At 36.0% G+C, this 22,047-nt stretch overlaps 1 protein-coding gene across 7 annotated transcripts in view; it reads left to right on the top strand.

Annotated features, from left to right (window-relative positions):
* The window catches only part of Klhl13 (kelch like family member 13), a 163,027-nt gene that overhangs the window by 92,596 nt on the left and 48,384 nt on the right, over window positions 1-22,047 (top strand). For 3 of the 7 annotated variants that reach the window (XM_050121933.1, XM_050121934.1, XM_050121932.1), the window contains one exon: window positions 2,535-2,600. The exons of 2 other annotated variants lie outside the window; for them this stretch is intronic. In XM_050121933.1, the coding sequence (XP_049977890.1) occupies window positions 2,535-2,600 (66 nt within the window). Of the gene's footprint in view, window positions 1-545; window positions 753-2,534; window positions 2,601-11,146; window positions 11,492-22,047 lie in introns of those variants that run through there. 2 more of the 7 variants (XM_050121935.1, XM_050121936.1) reach the window with 2 other exon arrangements.

The raw sequence follows: 22,047 nt of genomic DNA, 5'->3' as shown, positions 1-22,047 counted from the left end.
TGAGTACTCACTGAATACTAAAATTTTATCGCATGTAGCTTTATTCAAAAGAGTGATCTAGAAACACTATGATTGAAGCATTAAAATGGGAGATGCGGGGAGAACAGTTACATGCGTTTCATTTGAAGTAGCTTGTTTGTTTAGACAAACCAATAGGAGGTAGAGTCCTGGAAAATTGATGTAAGAGAAAAAATATAGTATTTAATGACTGGCTAGGATTTAATACTATCTGTGGTATAGAGGAAAGTGGGAAAGATAATAAAGATTTAAGACCATATTACAAATAATGAATCCTGATCCTGGCAAAAATAAGCTTATTTTGAGGTAAACATGTTTTGTCTGAGGCAGAGCTCCTGGTGCATCATCTCACCCTGCCTCTGCTGGGAGAGGAGCGTTTTCTTCCTCTTCAGCTTTCTAAGCTCTGGAGTCACTCAGTTCTCATTTTCATTTCTGATCAGGAGATTAAATGTGAAATATAAGTAGTTCAACTGCACTGACTAATTTTTTTTATCAAGGCAAGATGTGCGGGACATGGACTTTTGTATTTGCAAGGCTTGTTTCTGTTTCTGGGAGCCACAGCTGAAGTGTTATACCAGGCAGAGGCACTAGGGTGCGCTACTGTGTAGTAGCAGAGCCTAGCTGTGCATCACAGCTCTTAACTTTAAAACTCCAGAGAATTTGATGAGAGAGGGATCCACAAGAACATGACAAATGATGAGAGTTCAAACCTTAAGAGAAAAATGGGCTTACTGGTAAGAAACCTTTCTTTTCCTTTATTTACTACTCTTACTTATTCATTAAAATGGCATGCCTGTTATTTTGAGATGTGGCTGTGTAACGGTATATAAAAATCAATTTTATATGTATTGTAGAATTCAGGAGACATATTGGTAACCATGTAACAATCATAGGGTGCGTGTGTAAAGCTTGATTTCCTTTTACAAAACCTCCAAGGAATTTTTATTTTACTTCAGACTTTGGAGTGGATTTATTTATATAGCATAAATGTAATGCAGGTTGAGAAATATGTATTTTTAAAAGTTAAAATAAAGAATAGGGACTTGTGTAGAGATAGATAATTTCACTTAATCACCAGAAGGTGGCACACCAGATTGTTCTTATATGCACAAAGAAAAGAAATAATATTAATAAGAATATAAAATAACCTGTATTTAAAGATATTTTAGTATATTATATGCATAGGAATAATAGAATTGGCATTTGCTTGGCAAGGCTTAATAAGAAGTAATGACAAATGTGAATTTAACCTATTATACCTTTTTCTTATTTAACCATAATATTTTTGTGTATAGCATTTTTAAAGTAAGCTTTGAAATAGTATTTCCATTAAAGAGATGCTGTCTTTAATATATCATTTTCACAAAGAAATAAAATTCCCTACAGCGTCATTTTTTGTAGAGAGCCCTTTGACTTAAGAGAATATTTGGATAATGTCTTTGTCATGGTCTTTCTAAAGATTCTCTAGACTTTAATCTAGTTATGACTTTAATAATGCACTAATGCTTGTGAAATGATCCAGAAAAAAAGTTCCGAGATGGCTTATTTTGAGGAAAATATTAGGGAAGGCTAATGTTTGTTTTGTATAAGCTGATAGCAACATCAATGCAATAAATGCAAATAAATTATGCATTGTGTTGGAGTGCCTCAAACATCTGCCAGCAAATTGTCATTTTTTTAAGGAGAGTTGACTGTCAGCAGCATATACTGCAGTGTTTCTGGTAGTGGTCTCTATTTTTAAAACTGCATTCCTGAGGCAGTACCAGAAGAATGTCTGTCCAATGTTGAGATGTGTGTGTGTGTGTGTGTGTGTGTGTGTGTGTGTGTGTGTGCATGTGCGTGCGTGTGTGTATTCCGAAGGAGCTGGCTATATTAGAAAACTTCACGGAAAAAAGTCCCCGAAATTTACTGTACAGGGGATTGTACATCTATTTAGCTGTTTTTATTAATTACAGGCAGTATGGAAATAAGAAAAAAAGGTAGTGAATTAACCTAGAAGAACATGAGCCATCTGTTCTCTGAATGATTAAAATGTCTGTCGTTTGCTTTCTGGTCTTCATGACAAAGCAGTGTATCAGAAAAGAGCTGACCTTTAAGTGTAAAAAGCTAAAACACTGACAAATCATTCCAAAGGCTGAGGTTTATCTCTTGGAAAAAAAAAAACAACAACTGTTTCCTTCTATGCTAATTTGATTAGCTTGGCCTTATAGATCAGCTGCAAACCAATGTAGTACTTAATGCCAATCTGAATTTTATAGTTTCTGAAATATTAAGAAAGCTTCTAAAAACAAATTGAATCTTATGATTTTCTGTTACATTTTGTAAAACTAATTTATATAGTGGCAAACTGTTCTGTATGGCCTTAAGTGTTTAGATTTTACAAATATGGCCTATTAAATTACATTAAACATTTTCAGGTTGTGCATTGAAATTTTGAACCAGATACAATAAAGTCACAATTAACCAGATTTTTTGTTTGTTTGTTTGTTTGTTTGTTTTTTGCACTCCACTTTCAGGAGACGGAGGCAGTTGTCTTTAAAACAAGCCGATTTCAAGGATTTATTCAAAAAATCAACTTCAGGGTATGTCTAAGGGTCTACATTTTTCTGTACCTGTTTTTTTCTGATAATAATTTATTTAATAAGAGACCCTGAGGTATTTGAAGACGTTCAGTTATCGGTTAATCTTCCATTGATGTCTAGGGTGTGTTGATTAAGAACTGTGTTAATAATATTTGCATTATTGTGTTGTTGTGTATTTTTCAGTTTCAGTTCACAAACCTAAGTTCATTTGGCTTTCTTATCATTGCTGTGGGATAAACAAGGGAAGTAGCATTTTCCTCTAATTTACAGAAGAGAAAAATAGCACTTGAGGTCATTAAGCTAATTAGTGTCAGAGCTGCAGCCAGGCCACGGGTCTCTTGTTCTGTCCAATTTTGCTAATGGACGAAGTTTAAAACCAGTGGCTAACTTTGAAACCGGATTGCATAATCAGTCTAACTCCCACTGTTTTCTCGTTCCTGTACTTGACACTTTTTGCCACTGTGCATCTGTCTGTCTGCCTCTGTCATCTGGGCATCTTGTTCTGAGACGCTTTTGAATGTGGGAGGGCGTGATAAGGGCTGTGGATACTGGTTTGACAGTGGTGAGCAGCCAATGCAGTGTGCTAAGGGGGTCGGTCCATTGATGGAGAGGAACCTCAATATTACTGTGGCTTGTGTATCTTGGGCCGGGGTAGGTTACCTTGATTTTAAGGCAGCTTTCCCCCAAGCCTATTAGACCTGGTGTGATAATATGTCTGAGTACTTGTTTAAAATGCAAAGTATGAGTCCCCGCCCCCAGACTTGGACATTTTATTCACCCCAGGTGAATCTTCAAACACTAATGTTTGAGAGCGTTTGCCTTAAAGGTATAAAAGTTTGCTGTGCCTCGCTATTGACTCTTGAAGAGCCAAGGAAGAACATCTTTCTCTCAGCAGAATGTATGCTTTATGTCAAAGTATATCAGCTAAGCCAGTTGGGACGAGGGGCAGACAAGGGTGAGAAATGAAAGGCAGCGTTTGTGCACATTTCTGTGTCTATGCCTGAAGTGGATCACTGTGGCTTTTGTGACTTTTGAAGACTGAGGTATTTTAGAAAGGCTTGTGGCTCTGTTTTAAACTTAAGGAAGGTAAAAGGCAGAGGGAAATGTCACTAAGAGATGAAACATACGTTTTGGCATTTTAATTATTTTAAGTGTTGGTATTTTAACAGCTAAATTTTGCCAGATTTTTAATTTGAAAATATTTTTAAAGAATGTCCGAAAAAGTAGGCTGTCCAAACTGCCGTGTGGTCAGAGCTTCACAACATCCCTGTATTCCTCCTCCTGTGGATGTGTCGGAGGGGACTGAGAGCACTATGCAGTCTGGTCACGTGTGCTCTTCTGTGTATTTGAAACATTAGCAAAGTTTTCTGTGCTTACTCATGACAACTAATTCATCATGCCGATTCTCTCAAGGGGCGTTTGACTAAACAGTAAATTATTGATTTTGATATTTGTGATTTATAAAGCCTTTATATGACACTATGCACAGTGACTAATATATTAAAGAGACCATGGTAGAAAGATGCATTTAGTTGACATGAATGCATGGTCTTAACAAATAAATTTGCTAATGTTTTCCCTATCTTCTGCAGGAGCAGTTTAAGCTCAGTCTGGCTACTTCTTCAAGTTTTGTTGTTTACAAGTTTTTTTTTATATACTTTACAAATCTGAATCGTGAAAAAAATGTATCTCTGGAAACCTCCAAGCACAAATATTTGGTTTTAATATGTTGCAATTTCATGGGAACTTACATTGCTCAAACCCTTTAGTGGATGACTGATAAAAACGTTCAGCAGTATCTAACTTAGATTAAACTGAAGAAGGAATCGTGACTGCTAGCCAGTACTAGCCAATAGGAAAATGTGCTTTGGTGAAGTTGTCCATAGCTTCAGAATGCTGTGGGGAGTAAGCGATTATTTTAGGCACGTACTTTGAAGATATTAAGTGGTTCTGAATATATTAGTGGCTATAGACAAACTTAGACATGCAAGTAGAAAACCAAAATTTAGGTTACATTTAGCTTAAATGTAGGGTCAACTTAGAGGATGTGTTCTATTTTTACTCAAAATTGCACTTAATGAATAATAGAACATGAGATAAAGGACAAGAAATAAATTCTGTAGTGTCTAAACCTGCCTCTATAATTTAGACCAAACACCATATATTTGTCATATTTCAGTACTTTTTTGGTATCCTTTACCTGTTTTGGAGTGCTCAAAATCACAAAAGAGAAGAATTCTAAATTAGAAAACGAGAAGACTCTAGAAATCGTCACAAAAATAGAGATCTTGACTAAGTTACTAAGTCTTTAGGACTTCCCATAGAAGGCAAATGATTGGAAATGTTGGCATTCATGTTATGGCAATGGGTCGTTGGGTTCAGGTTTGAGATGGAGTTGTTGTTGAAGTTTTTTTCTCTTTTTTAATACAATTAAATCTTTATTTATTTATTTATTAGAGACCTGGTCTTGTTACTCTGTAGCCCAGCTAGCCTCAAATCCTCCTGTCTCCGATGCCCAAGGTCTAGGACTAGAGAGGCATATGCCCCCATACACAAATGAACTTTTCTTTCTTTTTTTTTTTTTTTTTTTTTTTTTTTTGTTTTTCAAGAAAGGGTTTCTCTGTGTATCTATGGCTGACCCGGAACTTTATAGACTGGGGAGGCCTTGAACCCAAAGACCCACCTGCCTCTGTCTATTGAGTTCTGGGATTAAAGGCATGTGCCACCAATGCCAGGTGAACTTTCAGTTTTTGACAGTAGCAGTTTCAGTCGATATATGTATAGGAAATTTAAAGTTTCAATGAATAAATTTAGAAAACAGTAATAGTAAACCATAGCACTTTTATTGCAGCTTAGTATAGTATTTTATAATTTTAACGACTCATTGGAATCAGCTTACTTGGAAAGGATTTCCTGCTGGCAACCCCATAAATGTAGTTGCACTATACCCCGGATTAATAAACAGGGAAAGGAAGAGATGAAATCATCAGGTAATCTTCCAATCTCAGTTTTAGCCAAAACAGCATTTTTTTTACGGGAATCTTTGCATTTAAGTATTTATCTCCAAAGGAGTAATAGTAGGTCATTAATTAATATTGGAATGTTGAAGCAAATCTACTATTTGAAAGGTTTATAAATGACTAGCTATTTTGAATATAGAATATAGGAAGTGTTGGCTTTCTTTGATTAGCGCTCTTTATGTTTGCTATACAGTGTGCTTATTATTGAAATTTTCCAACCGTCATAAGTAATCATTATTATGAATTATTTTACTTTTACCCAGCTGGTACAAATATAAAGATTGCTGTATTTTCTCCATTTAACTTTGTTGGTTCTGCTTCTATATAAAGTTACCAAAATAAAAACAAAGTCCTGCAACATTAAAAGTGCAAATACTTTTATTTAACAGAGACATAATTGTTCGTCCAAATTTACTGTGGATTTTTATTTTAATTATTAATCCCGTTAGCTCGAGCATGCTAATGTTCTCTTACAGCGCCACACCCTATCCCACGCTGTGCATTTTCAAATGGTTTTTATTTTGGATAAGCTTTGAAGCTTAATGTCTTATTTCTCTCAAAGTAATTTAAGGATATCTTTAGAAAGTTGCTGAGAGGTATTTACCCAGATAAAGGATTATTCTTTAAGGTGACAACACAGCTTTTTCAATAGATTGTTTTAGCTCCATAAGTATATTTAGTTAACATGTACTTACTTTTATCCAGATGGTATCTGAGCTGGTCAACTTTTCATCAATGTGGCAAATACCTCAGTCAAACTGTTTCATCTCAGAGGTTTTAGTTCAAGGTCAGCTGAATCCTGTACTTTGAAGGCAAGGTAGACTATCACGGTGCTGGGAGCATCTGATAGCCACTGCTTACATCACAGTGTCTTTAAGAGCAGGGGAGAGACTGGTGCCCAAGGTCTATTTTCCAGCGCACAACTCAGTGACCTCCTTCCATCATTTCTTTCTACTACTACTCGCCCCTAGTAAATACAGACATTCTAGTTTGGAATTAAAGTAATTCTGAACAGATGGGAATACTTTAAAAGAGAGACATAATGTAGACACTACCAGAAGGTAGGCAGCAGGGAAGGGAACTTACCATTCAACATTCATCATGTTTAGCTTTAGCAGCAGAGTGAGTACAATCAGAATCTCTGGGTCCTTTGGTTCTTCAACAACTGGAACTTTCTTCTTGGCTTAATATAGTCCCTGGGTATCTCTGTCCGCCCACTCCTACTCCTGTCCTAAACCTGTGTCTTCTTTGATACATTCTAGCAATTAATTAGTAAAAGTATGTAGATAGCAGTCAAGTAGGACTTGCAACTATAAACGTTTTATGTGAAAATCAGGACGTTCTTTCCATTCCCCTGCCAGCCATTGCCTCTCTTGCCAACAAATTTCTTGTTTCATCTTCGGTTCCATATGTTGCGTGTCATTATTTTTTTTTCAAGACAAGTTTTTTTGTGTAGCCTTGGGTGTCCTGGAACTTGCAATGAAGACCAGATTGGCATCTAACTCAGAGATCTGCCCGCCTCTGCCCCCCCCCCCCCGAGAGCTGGGATTAAAGGTGTGCGCCACCACAGCCTGGCACGTTCTCCAGTTTTTAGTCTACTAGCTGTTTACATTACTGTTCTACCGCTGCATAACATATTACTCTCAGCCACTGGAGCTATTAAGAATCCTGCCCTTCGTATTACTTATGCTACCATGGAGCATAGATTTTTCTGTGCTTGCATATGAATATGAATATAAGTGGTTCTATGTCAGAAGTGGTCATAGCTGTAATTGTTCATATCTCTATAGATACGTTGTCAGACCATATGTATCTATGTAGCTCTGTTAGGGAAATTTTCAAAATAGAATATTACAATGTAGTAATCTGTGAGCAACATTTGAGATGGATTATAACAAGGCTGTATATGTGAGTTATCTATGAAGAAATATATTGCATTTTTTGTATTCAAGTTTATGGAAACAAACTACGGTACACAAGTCCATATAATCTTACTGTGTGAAAGGAATTTACATACATGCATATAACTACACATGTGAAGCATTATTTCTCTAGAGAAATGTGTTGTTCACATTGTTGTGTTTTTTTCTTACTTGGCCAGATTTCAGATTTGGTTGCCATCTACATACATTTACATACATAAATGAAGTATGTAACTTAGTTTCAGATGTGGTTCTATATATAATATACCTTTCCCTTTGGGTGATTCTGTCCCATTTCTGTCCTCCAGGGACATCCAATAGGAGGATTAAATATCTCTTAGTTGTCCTTGTTTCTTTGGAATATACTGAGATCATAATAGGATATGGCTCACTTCGAATAGAAGCATGAATCTAATGGAAATTCTGAATGAAAATAGTTTAGGAACACTACAGAAGTAATCCTGGACTAGGAGATTGAGAGCAATCTTTACTACTCAGCACTATGAAACTAGCTTAATCAACTTCTCTTGAGTTCAGATTTTTTAATCTCTGCAATGAGAATACTGGAAGAGATAGTTTCTAGGGAATCTACCAGTTCTAAAAATCATCTTTTCCACCCAGGCAGTGGTAGTTCATGCTTTTAATTCCAGCAATCGTGAGGCAGACACAGGCCAGCCTGGTCTACAGAGTGAGTTCCAGAACAGGCTCCAAAGCTACACAGAGAAACCCTGTCTTGAAAAAGCAAACAGATGAATAAACAAAATCTTTTCCTACTTTTGAAGCCATAGAATTCTGTGTTGTAGGAGTTGTCCAAGAATGTTCTTTCTCTCTGTGGCCTTGACCAAGAACCATCATTGTCTTCTGGCTATTTTGTCTCTGAGATGCACATTTCATAGCTACTTAAGTAATTAATGTTCATAAAATACTTGGAATATCCTTTAGATACATTGTCCTTGTGTCTTATACAGTGTATATAATAGCATTCAAGTGTTCTGTAAATGAAATTAAGGCTTCCTGTGATAGGACTGAGGAACATTTACAAATCTCAGTATTAAACTAGTGCTTTGCTGAATCTTAGTAAAATTATATTTTGAAGGCATATTTAATCATTTTCTTTCATATATATGTATATATATATGCATTTTTTGGTTCTGGGATATAATGCCAATTATAACTACACTCTATATTTGCTATTAGACTCTCTGCTGAGACAGTGAAATCTAGTAAACTTCGATACTGCTAATTTGTAATGGGGCAATTTTACCTGAGTGAAGTTTATTTCCAAATGATATATGAGAAATGGTGTTGTTTAGTAGATTAAAATAGACAATAATTCACAGACCATATTTCTACTTAAAGTAATCATTGCTAATGTCCTCGGGATAATGCTTATTTGCGTATGACAGTTACAAAGTTTATTGGAACTTATTAAACCCAAAACCTAGAATTGAATGTAAATAAATGCTCACAATCATGTCTAACAAGTTGTGGGTTTAAAGTCTTAAAGAATGGTAAAAATGGGATGTAAGGAAACAGTTTCAGTTGGTTTCTTCTCACTTTGAAAAACTCTTAAAATAATTCTATTTAACACACGTCTCTCAGAAATCTAGATTGAAAATTGACATAGTAGATTTTGATTGGCTTCTTGGCACTTAGTGATATTAGACAACAGTGTCTGTTTGCTAAGTTTTTCTTTTAGTCCGTTGATTATTGAGAGTAGAATGATACCTTGAGGAGATTTGTAAGAAAGTGATCATCAACTGTATACTTTAGAAAGTTGTAAAATTCTCATCCTATTTTCGATTCGGCAACCTTAAGGTGTCTTTCTGGGCAGATAACTACTAGAAAAACTGGTTTGGCACAATTCTGGGAGAAACTGTTCTCAGAAGGTGAAATCACATTTGCAATTATTGCTTTGTAGAATTGTCATAAGCATAAAATTCCAAATCGCCTTTCTAAAATATACTTTTCTTAACTACATACAGCTAATGTATTGCTACTTTTGTTTAATGTTTTGAAATGTCTGCACGTGCTTCAGATTTTGCAAATTTGTTAGAAACTCATTTTGGAATGAGGCATTCCAAGGTGGATGTATACATGTATATGTGTCTCTGTAAATGCTTGTCTGTGCATGTTCTTTCCCTTCTCTCACTTTCTAACAACTTGCCTTGCCGTTTCCTCAGGCCTTTTTGCTAGATACCTTAAAATTTTCCAATGTAAGATACTGACTAGGATATATTTGTATTTGTGAATTTTTTAAAAATCAAGTATGTTTTGACTGCTAAGATGTTGACGAATATTCTTTTCTTTGATTCATTGACAGAGTTTTGTGTTGAGTTCTAAAAGAAGTTGGAAATAAAATTTTCTGGCTTTTTTTGAGAAGTAGTTAATGTGTTATAGAATAAAATCACACAGAAGGTATTGATGGCTGATGTTAATTTAATATTTATAAGGTTTGTGGATTACTGATCAGTTCTTCGAAATAAACCTTGTCTTTCCAGATACTAATGTACATGTAAATACCACTTCTATGTCTGTATTTATACCTCATAGAAAATGGATTTTGCTTCTATAATGAACTAAATTTTAAAAAGGAGTTGTGATTGTTCTATTTGATTTTATGCTTTCTGGTGTATTAGATGATGTGTTTAGGATTTTTGAAAATAGTTTTTTAATATAGAAAAAATCATCTGTAGTTTTTTGGTTTGTTTGTTTGTTTTTATACAAAGGAAAAATCTTTTTAAAGGACTTAAGTCTTGGTCCTTACAAACCAGGGGCAATTTAGAAAGAATCTCTGAAAGTCAAAATTTTGGGCTGGAGGTATAAGTTTATTGTTCATTGTTGGGAACTGAATATAAGAATAAATATGAGCTCTTTGTTGTGGTGGTTATTGTTTTTAAAAGGTAGTGACTTTTATGTTATCGGTGGTCTGCCTTTAGTAAGTATGCATTGATAGAGGCAAGATAATTTTATTTTTAGTAGAAATGGGTGATAGGAAGGTAGATATTTAGAGACAGCAACTTGCTCATGTGAGAAGTAATATTTTGCAGCTTGTCAAAAAGAGTCTCACATAGTATTAATTTATCCTATTTTTACTTTTGAAAATCGCATAGAAAATTGGTGAATTTATTTTGCTGCTTTCACTAAAAGCGCAAAATACCCAATCACTTTGGGATTATTTACAACCCTGTTTTCAGACGGTATTTTAAAACAATGTAGATGAACCCTTTATTTGACATTGCTTTCATGGAATACCTCAAGCTGCTTTTACAGCAGCTTTAATTTTTGGAACCTCTTTGACACTCGCTAATCCCAAGAGGTTACTGGACCGCTGCTGAGCTGTGGAGTGGTCCCTGCTGGACACCTGCTTGGCCAGCAGTGTCGGTCTTTCCGCTAGACAATTTGTGAGCTGTTTGGGGGAGGAGGAGGAGTAAGGGGGGTGAGCGGGAGGAGAAAAGGGGGAAAGGGGGAGGGCAGTATTGAATTAGATTGTTGATAGCGTCCCCTCCGAGGGCTGCTATTAAGAGCGCGCTATTCTGTACTTCTCTGCTGCAGAAGCCAGAGAGATATTCGTGTTACCACAGCATGTTGTAGAAGTATGAGGTTTTGCTCATCCCGGCTTGGAAATAAAAATAGGGAAAGGAGTGCAACTTGAATCAGAAGCTACTAGAAGAGTGCGCAGAGTTCTTCAGCAGTTTATATTTGCTCTGACATTTTGCTTTCTTCTAACTGGAAAACAGAGGACCTGGCATTTTTTAACGGGGCTTTTCCCATAATGGCATTCTTGTATTGTGTGGTCAGAGCTTGCACAGAAGGAAAGCAGGCTGCTGAACTTACTCACTGATCTCTATTAGCTGTGGCCTAAGGCTATGCTGAGGTTTATATCCCATTTGTATTGTTGCAGCTCAAAAGAAGAATGTTCAGAGGATGACAAATGTATTCTGAGTAGGTATGTTGTTTCATTCTTATATGGAACCCATCTATTTTTTTTCCTGCTACTATTGGTCAGAAATCAGGTTAATAGGTGCAGAACATAGTACAATGCTGCAGTATGCCTGTTAAGGTAGAACAACGGTATTGCAAGCTTTTTTAAAGCACCATAGCTGCTTTTATTAAGTAAAGCTGCATTGTGTACTATGCACACAGTACAGGGCACACACACACACACACCCACCCACACACACACACCCACACCCACACACCCACACACACACACACAAGCTGCAGTCAACACTTTCCTAACGAGGTGGCACTATTGTGAGTTGGAAGGATAGAATCATCTTATTGCTTTAGGGGACAGGAGGATTTAAAGGAGGTACCTTTCAGTCCTATTGTAGAGATTGGAAGCGTCGGTTTAGGGGCACTGGCAGAATCTTTCGCTTGTTCTCCGCGGCTGCCGTGTCAGTCCACGGTGGAATGGAAGTCCTAATTGGTAGTCTGTTATGGAAACGCTGTTTACTGTTATTGTAATACCGTGGTGACAACATGCCTTTGAAATGGAAATCGAGCTCTCCTGGTCTCTGGAAATTCTCAGTTCCTGTGCTTAAAACATCCAGGTCAACTCCACTTTCTCCAGCATACATGTAAGTGAGAGAAAATAGGATGTTAAAGTGGGATTTCATTCATGAATCTGCCGTGTGGTAAAACGTGGGAGGGGGATTGCAAATGCACCATCCCCCAACTGACAAGATTGAGAAACAAAAAAAGAAAAAATCAACAAAAACAAACAAACAAAATACCACCCTCAAGCTTGCTTGCATGTAAAGATTCTGGCATGGCCATATTACCATTGTTTTTGTTTTCTAGAGTTTGTTTTTACTTAAAGTGTTATAAATGCAAATCTAATTATTGCTCTGCAGGTATAGCCAAGGGATTGTATAAGGAAACTAATGTTTAGCATGCGATATTTGAGACTTTTCTATATCAGAAATACTGTGATTTCTTTTGTGTGATGGCTTAAAATCTGCTGATGTTTGATGTTTGTGATAGCTAAGTATGAAAATGTTTGTGTATTATTTTGGATGGATTTGAAACATTCATAGTTCATCAAATGAGTCTTTCAGCCAAGACTTTTACTTTCTAGTTCTGTATAAATATTAATGAATGAGTGATATTACATCTTTCTCAATTTTCATTCATGTTGTGATAAGTTCAGATTCGGGTGGCTTTTGCTTCTATGGCAGTTTCTTCTACATTCAGAGGTTGAAAAGTGTGTTCTACAAACAGCTGTTCTGGAAATGTATTTTAATTAAATAGCTAGAGAAGCGCATTGAAAAATATGTTTGAAATTAAAAAATACTTTAAATCTTTAAACTGTAGCTTAAAAACAAAATCCAGGAGATACGATGAAGTGTTCTTTGGAAGTATTGTTCGGAATCCTGTTCTTCTAGAGGAGGGATGAGTGAAGGAAATCTTTTGGTTAATAGCAGTGTTTGAACTCTGAAAGTTCCCTTCAAAATCTTTTTAGCAGTCAGAATGTGAAAATCCTTCTTGCTTTAGGGGAGACGTGTGTTTAGAAGGCTGTTGTGAGTTGCCATTTTTAAACTTAGTTTCTGGAGAAACTCAGATACAGTGGCCAGCTCCTTGGAAAGACACTCCTCAGCTGCTGAGGAAGTATGTTCCTGCCTCCCCTGGACCCGAACTGCTTCCCTAGAAAGCAAGGAAAGAAATGAGGATCATTCAGAGTCATTGTTAGATCATTTTTCATGAGCCTCCATGTTTGTGTTCGAATTATTTTATCGGTTTGGGTTGTAAACTCCTTTTTCTTTGGTGAAGTGCAGTCATGTAGGGGATGTTTGTGAAAAGACAGCAGCTATGTTTGTTTTTCAGATGCTATACTTAGCAAAAGCACAAACTAATGGAAGGCGACAATTAGTGGAGCTCCTTCCTATTATTTGAGAAAACAGGATGGCTTCCTGATTTTAAAAATCTTAGCTAATGAGAAATGATTAAATGTATACCAAAAGCCACTTGACTGTATACAAAACAAAACCCTGCAAAGATCGCCAGGTTACAAATGAATAATAGTAATTAATGTTTATAGTATTTTTGCTTTACTTCGCTGTTTAGATGAAAAAAATGTATTTCCTTTTGTAGGTGGTTTGCCCTTTTTTGAGATGTTATATATGAAATACATGCCCATATTTTATTAATTCTTACTAGCCAGAAGCTCAGATACAAAGTAATACAAAATTTTAGTGGATGTCATTCTTCCATTAAGAATTCATTTATCTGTTTGACCTGGTGTAGAAAGGAAAACTAGGAAATACTGTGATCTTACAGTGGTGAGTGCTATTTTCTACTAGCAGTATGCCTGGGTAGGATGGAATGATATGTTTGAAGAGCTAAAGGTTAGGCTAGACTATTTGGACTGGTACCAGGAAATATTATTAAATTGATCCCAGCTTGCTTTTCTTTATAAATGCATTACTACCACATATTAACTGAATATACATGGAGAGAAACAATGTTTGATATGGAAAAGACTCACTTGGGGAGTCTGTAAGTTGTTTACCTTTTAACTTTTAGGTCACAATTCATTGACTCATTTGGCCCAAAATAAGAAGCCATCTTGGTTACTTTGTGTTTTTAATCAGTGCTTTATACTCTAAAATCTTTTCTGTACACAAATGATGTTTAAGTTTAGCATAAACTTTAACCCTCCAAATTATAAAAAAATAAATTAGATTACTGGATCAGGTACCAATATTTGTTCTTAGACTTGTTTGACTGGCATTAAATCCTGGGTTTTGTTGCTGTAGCTCTTTAAAGTCTTTGTATTGCAATGGAATAGTTAAATTCTGATACATTGGTGTATTGTGATCTATTGGACATTGAGCTATAAAATCCTATCTTAGAATTTCAGGTAATATTTTGATTAATCTGGAATCTAGAATTATTCACAGTTGATGGACAGTCTCTTCATACGTGTGCCTGTGCAACCCAAACAATGCTTTTCAATGTTCTATCATTATGTAGTGGGATTTGTCAAATACATTTTACATGACTTTAATTGGAAACATGTGTTTTCACCAAGAATTGAACTGCTAAAACCAGGTGTCCTTAGTTCTAGTACCAATGTACTGTAGGAATTCAGCAGCTATATCAGAAAGTGAAGGCTCTACCATTATCTTTCCAAACCCAGCTTCAGTGCTGTGTAGCTCCAGCTTTGCTTTGGTGCTGGTCAAGGCTGCTATGCCAGCATCAGCTACAGTACAGAACATTTAATTCATTGTAAACATTGAACAGAAATAGTGGTTTTGTTCCTTGTAGATTTTATAGTTCATGTTTGTTTTCCTTTTGTAGATAGTTGAAATGTTTTATGTAGCATAAAATACATTTTCAACTGTGTAGTAATGTGTTGGGTGGAGACAAGAGATTTAGGATAATTATTTGGCCCTGTTTATTGAATAGGCACAGTCTTCCTCTAGCTTCATGTTTGAACATGTGCAGAGTGATATGCCAAACATCTGGATGTCTGGAGGGATTATCTTAATAGAAACTGAGTCCTTGGTGTCATATTTGTACCACTCGTCTGTTCAGCAATAAGTTGAAGTTCAACCTTAGCCTCAGGGAGGTTCTCCTGGTCCGTGGAAACTGCATTAGTAGAGACTCTGCTCCTGGCAGGTGCACACCATATAAATTCCCCTCTCATTTGGCTTAAATTAATAAAGCTGAAAGAGCAACCACATCTAAGGGGTTTGCCAGTGTTTGGGTATTCATTGTTTTAAGACGGCGAATGGCTCCTTCAGGCCAGTGTTATAGGATTAATGCATTGTTAGATTCTGAAGGCACACTGAAACAGTATTAGTTCTAGCAATGTTTTCTTCACAAACAGCAAGTTTTATCAGTAACAGAAGTATGGCCAGAAGGAGGAAAATAATTAGGTAAGAATTAGATGGTGCACTGTAACAGTGTATTCTAGCAAGATGGATACTATGAGATCTTTTCCTTAGATTTTGACCTTTCTCAGGATAAAAGGTGACAGATATAAGTAAACTAATTTAAACAAGAATAAATCTTATTTTCCCTTTGTCCCTATAATTGTAATTAGTTAGCTTTCTGTTTAAAATTGGTTGAATATGTAAACTGTTGTAATTCATAGCAATTTCTTTAATCAATAAAATTCAGTCCTTAGATTTCCTGAGGAAAACAGTTTACATACTATGTTAATTTGCCCGATTTCTGGATGATTCAAAAGACAGATATAACAAAAACATATATTTTATACTTTTGATATTTTCTTTCTTTTCTTTGCCCTAAGATTGTCCTCTACTAATTTGTAATACAAACCAAAACTTGGAGTTTGAGAACACTTTCTTAGCTACTGAAATACATAAAATAGTCTCAAAGTAAGAAAGAATATTTAGAGGCAGGTGGATCTCTGTGAGTTCAAGGCTAGCATGGCCTACAAGAGCTAGTTCCAGGACAGGTTTCAAAATAAGACAGAGGAAACCCTGTCTCAAAAACATAAAAATAAAACCCAGAAAACTAAGAAAGATTATTTGATTGCTCTCACAGTTAGTACATAAACTTTTCTTATGTATCTGCTTGATTTGTTTTTGCCGCATAACAAAATTATGTCAATAGATAATGTAACCAATGCATTAGACTAATTTGTGTTGCTTTGTAACTCATGTGGCATGCTTGTTACAGATTTGCACTGTCTTGATTTGCAGAGCGAATACCTTATCACTTATTAATAGAAAACCCCAGTGACCTTTGAGGTTATTTGGAGAAGTGACACTCCCTTTAATTAGTGCAGGAATCCCTCCTGTGATACTTCTCAAAGATGGCCCTCCATGTCCTCCTTGTCCATCGTCCCCAGAGCAGCACCTTCATTCATAGACGGCTGTTCTTTGTATTGTACAGATTAGTTTCTCATGCCAGTGGAGCCTCGTGGAGCTAGGAGAGTTAAAAAGTATTTCTTGAATGCAGCCAAGCTTGGAAACTGCCGGGTGTGTCATGGTTTCCAGGCACTTTGTGCTCCAGTTGTTCTCAGGGTTTCTATGCTAGGCTGTATTGGGGGTCCTGGGAACGGGATGCAGTACAAGTAGTCCTGCTCGGGGAAGGCCACCTTCTGCTTTAATGTTCGCAAACTTTTCTTTTCGGAGGTTTATGATTAGACTGCATCTCCTCTTTATCAACATTTATTCTTTTAGCTACTTAAGATACTTCAGTCTCGCGTGTACCAGTACGGCTAAAATTTTCTTGTCAATCCCATTGTGCATTTTTAAAGAAACGTCTTAAAGCCTTGTAACGAACTTGTGAGCAATACATATATTTATACACAATGTATAAAAAGCTGTCTTTCTTTTACTTTCAGATGTTTCGAAGAATCTTAATTGCTAAGAATTTATTTTGCTTCATTATTTTTATTCTTAAAGGATGCTGCTGCCCAGAACCCCTCCCTGCAAAGTGGCTGCCCATAATGGGGCCAGAGGCAGAATTGAAAATCTCCACACTGTCATGGAAAGTCACAGTTACTAGGAATTACACCCATTCGTCTTTACAGAGTATTTAGGCAAGATGTGTGTAGTTCCAAATTTGAGAGAGGGAGGAATGAGAAAGCAGTAAGAGACTGGCACATATCTGTGTAAATAACTTTACTGCAGTTAAAGTTAACAGATAAGCATTGCAGGTGATATTTTCAGTTGAAAAGGCAGTCGGTGTATTACTGTATGTTTCTCCAAGTCTATCCCAAAAAGGGCATATAGCTGTTATTCTACGTATTCAAAGTACATACGACTTTTTCAGTCATCTTATAAGTTGAAACTATCACAAGTAAAAAAAAAAATGACTTCAGTACAGCTCACTCACATCTCTGACTAACATCACAGCACCCTGTGAGGTCTGTTGGTTACAGCTGTAATGTGTCACTGTGAGCTGTAACTCTTGATTCTCCAGGCGTCCCAAGAGACAATCATATTGCATGTGGTTAATATAGGAAAAGGTCAAAATTTGGAATGTTCGCTTCTGAATGTATATTCAGAATGTGTGTGTGCGTAAATCAGGAGCCACCATATTCTACATTAGTAGCACTCAGCAGTCACTGAGTGTGTTGCATGCCAAGAACAACTGCTGAGTATTGATACAGTCCTTGCAGTCAATCAGAATGGCTATCCTTCATCTTCCATTCTGTTTTTATTCACGTTTTACGTCTGTGAAAAATCTGAACCAAGATAAGCATTAAGTGCTTTCAATTTTGGTAAACTGATTTGAAGGCAATAAAAACACTACTGAAGAAAAATGGGTATGAGTCTAATGGGGCACAAAGTAGAGATAGGTACCAAATTTTAAGATGCATACTGCATAGTATTCAAAATAAATCAATTTATGCTTAAACCAGATACTATCATTTTAAACAACAAAATGGAAAGCCATCCTTCATGTTAGACAGGATAATTTATTGGTGAGATGCTTTTTATAACATGGTAGTAATCATAGCTTTCCAAGCAGCAATAGTTTCGTCTAAATTATGTAATGGAATTTTTGTTTAAAGTGACATTATATCATTTTCCATTACAGTAAAATATTTTTACTGACATAACTCACTATGATGAAGGTATCTATTTTTTACTCAGATTTTGACATTTATGGTCTACTAAGGTGAGAGTGTGCCCAACTTGTTTCACAGTGCTGCGTAAAATGTGGTTCGGTGGAGAAGTGAAATAATATCCCTCATTAAGACAATAAAAATAGTTTAAAACTTTATCATGTATATCAGATGCTCTGAATTTCATATGAGAATTTATCCCATTTAAAAAATCCTAGTTTAGTATGGTTAATAGAATTTATTGAGCGCTACTGTGAAAGTGCTAAGCACCTTCCATGACTCTTCTCTTAAACTGCATACATAGACGAATTCTCTCCTTCTTACAGTCAGAGACACAGAGTTTCAAGTAAGGTAATTAGCTTGTTCAGTATGATTTATCAAAATGCTAAATGAAGCCATGGTTTAAACCCAGGGATACCTGAGTTCATAGCTGTTGTGCAGGTTTTCACATCTTCTAAATTAAGTTTCATGGTCTTTGTGGTGCTTGGTATGGGATGCAGGCTTTGAAGATGCTGGGCAAGGTCTGTACCACTGAACTACCCCTCCAGACAATGTGCTTGCTCCCTTTTATTTCCTACTTTAATTGGATAGTGCCTTAGTAGAATCAAAAGAAAGAAGCAGCCTGGTAACTGAGAGAACTTACCCACAGATTGCCAGCTAGAAAAGCTGTAGGAAAATACTGGGTAAACTTCCACTACCTTGCTATTCTGATCTGTATTAACTATCGTCTCTTAAACTGTTCATTTGGGTTTGGGTTTGTTTTTGAGACAGGGTCTCATGGTGTAGCCCTTGTTAGCCTGGAACTTAACAATGTAGAACAAACTGGCCTGGAACTCACAAAGCTCTGCCTCCCAAGTGCTGAGAATCCAGGTGTGTGCCACCACACTTGGCCTGTGTAATTTCTTAATGTGCTAGTAGTCTACCCCAGTTCCCTGTGGAAACTAGCTACCATGGACAGTTCTATAGCTAGCATGCTCCTTTCAGCACTCTCCACAGGGACTTCTCTACTCAGGATGTTTAATATTTTCTTGAGGATAATATTATCCTCTTGCTCAGTTATATATGAGCACTCAATAAAAATTAAAACTCCCCATTTATTAGTTTTCTATTGCTTTACTATTGAGTCAAATGTGTACTGGTGGCCTCAAGCATCACAAATGTATTATTTTACGGTTTAATAGATCATAAGTTTGGGACTGGTCTCAGCAGGCTAAAATGCAAGTGTCAACAGGGCTGAGACTCTGGGGGAAACCTGTTCCTGCTCATTTCCTGTCAGTGATTAAATGAAGTTCTCTGTGGGTGTAGGGCTAAGATCTCCATTGTCTTGCTGGCCATAGCTAAAGGAGAATTGCAGCTTCTGGAGGGGGAGGGAATGGCATTCCTTTGTTTTTGACTGTCCTCCATCTTAAAAGTCAACAAGTTGAATTCCTTTTTTATTGCTCTATGACCTACTCTGTTTCTTCATTTAAGTACCTATGTAATTAAATTTGGCCACCTGAGCAATACAAGACAGTTTTGATATATCAAGGTCCATAGTATTAGTTTTTTTGGCCTTGAACATGTCCACATCCTCCTTTTATCTTTAACATGTTCACAAGTTTCTGGGATGTAAATTTTTTCAGGTGTCTACTCTAATGAATCGAGATCAATAGTCATACGAGGCTTGTATAGGGATTGTAAGAAATTATTCTATTTAGCCCAAGTGATATGCACTTTGCATTCTTACAACTAAGCTGTTTTAATCTGAATAAGCTATATTAATCTCTGGGTAAATAATTTTCTTCCTGTGTATTACACATTAATTTAGATGTAACATAGGCAGCTCTCAAACCCTTGCAATAAGACTTAATGAAATTATTATTAAAAATAGAATTGTTCAGTGATAGCCTTATAATCTGGATTTGTGTTGAAAGCATCATGAGAACACTATACAAGAACTTTTTTGTGTTATGATTCTTGCAAACATTGAAAAAATATTGATGACATCAATTTTGCAAGTAGATATAGTCACATAAAATGCAGATGGGAATATAAACATAAAATGCTAGTCATTAGAGTTCTATTATTTATTGGACATCATAAAAAAAGACTATGGTGAAAGATTTCCACACCTCATGTCTCATTTTTAAAATTAAGTAAGCAGTAGTCGTATATCTTGGATTAAATAGTGCAACTCATTTCCTTAATAAGATTTGATTTAAGAAACAGAAGCATACAAAGTGATTCTATTGACATCAATGTTGTTGAGAAATTCTTGGAGTGAGTGCATGGTGCAAGTTGGTTGATGTAGCTGCATTATTTCCTTGACAACCGAAACTATTCCACATTTCTAGTTGCCTTCAAAAGGCATTTAATGTTTTTCAATGAATTGTTCAAAATTGGAAATAAAAAGTTTGATGGAAAACAATCACAACTAGAAGATTCTCACACATCACTGGAAAGACATAAACCAGAGTTGCCAAGAGCCCTTTGGAAGGCCTTTATATGTGTCAGTTAAAACCACACTTACTTTGGGTTAAGACTCAACAAAATTGAATATAATTAAAAAAATTTAATGTATTTTAGAATTGCCATGCAACAGCATGTGTGATTGATAGTCTTTTTTATGCCCTTTAGTGCTGGGTCTCCAGTAGGAAAATGAGAAAGTATTGAAATTTGAGTGTTCTTTAATTACCAATTATTGAATGAAGTTATAACAGTGAAATAACAGCAGGAGAGTATAGTCTGTCCTTTTCTTGCTGAGTTTTAAACCTGATTCTTCAAGTTGCTAAGGCCTGAAAAGTACTGTTACTAAACTTGAAGTCAAATGAAGAGACGTTCTGTACTCAGATCCAGTTACCTAGCCCTTTAGACACCTGTTGTAAGGAGGCTACTATGACCGCCCTGACCGAAATAATCACACAGAAACTATATTATTTGCAATACTATTTGGCCAATAGCTTAAGCATATTTTTAGCTTGCTCTTATATCTTAAACCCATCTTCATTAATCTAAGTAATTTGTTATCCTATATACTTTAAAATAATCACTTTTACTCTATTTCTGTTAGTGCTTTAACCTAGCACTGTTTTTTTTTTCTACAATTTTTAGATCTTATTTTCTTGACTGTATTACAGTTAATGTTAAAGGCTAGTTCACAACAAAGCCTCAAATAGATCTCTCTTTATAGATATGTTCACTTGTATTCTCTCATGCTATAGTAAAATATTGTCCCAATTAAGTTGTTCTACCTTATTTTGAGTAGAAATGCAAGATAATTGAGAATGAAGTTTGAAGAATATATGCATGCTCTAAGTTGTAAACAGATTATCCCATTCATGATCTCTTAGCACAACTCCCTATAAAAGTGTTTCTGCATAATCATTTCTGAAAGGTTCATGACTCTAAAGAAGTTTGTGGACCTGTAACCAAAGTTTCATTTTAAATAGACTGGACATCTGGCTCATATTTTTCCATAGTTATATTGTCAGAGTATATTTAAATTGATGCAGTTAGAGCCTGCTGCATTGGAAATGTTGTGTTATATTGTCATATCATTATAAACTTTGGCTTTGTTTCATGTAATTATAATTTCAGGTTACATTTTTTAATAACTACTATTATTTATTTATCAATGTATCTTTGGAGATGGCCAGATCTAGAACAAATAATCATTTTTTAAAATTGATGTTTTATGTGCTAAATAAGAATGAATACCCACAGGGCTGGAGAAAAGACTCATAGGTTAAGATCAGTTGTTGCTCTTCTAGAGGGCCTGAGTTATATTCTCAGTATTTACATGGTAGCTAACAACCATCTGTAACTCCAGTTTAAGGTGTTCTATTGCCTTTTCTGACCTCTGTAGGCACCAGGCACACAAGTAGTGCACAGACATACCTGTAGGCAAAACACCCATACAGATTTTTTGAAGGAAGGAAGGAAGTGAGGGAGGGAGGGGAGGATACCCTTAG

This window comes from Alexandromys fortis, unplaced genomic scaffold (genome assembly GCF_014885135.2).
Source record: "Alexandromys fortis isolate MF-2015 unplaced genomic scaffold, M_Fortis_MF-2015_v1.1 scaffold_189, whole genome shotgun sequence".
In the NCBI taxonomy this organism is placed as follows: Eukaryota; Metazoa; Chordata; class Mammalia; order Rodentia; family Cricetidae; genus Alexandromys; species Alexandromys fortis.
Note: the sequence above shows the minus strand (reverse complement) of the source record. Positions and strands in the feature narration are given on the sequence as shown.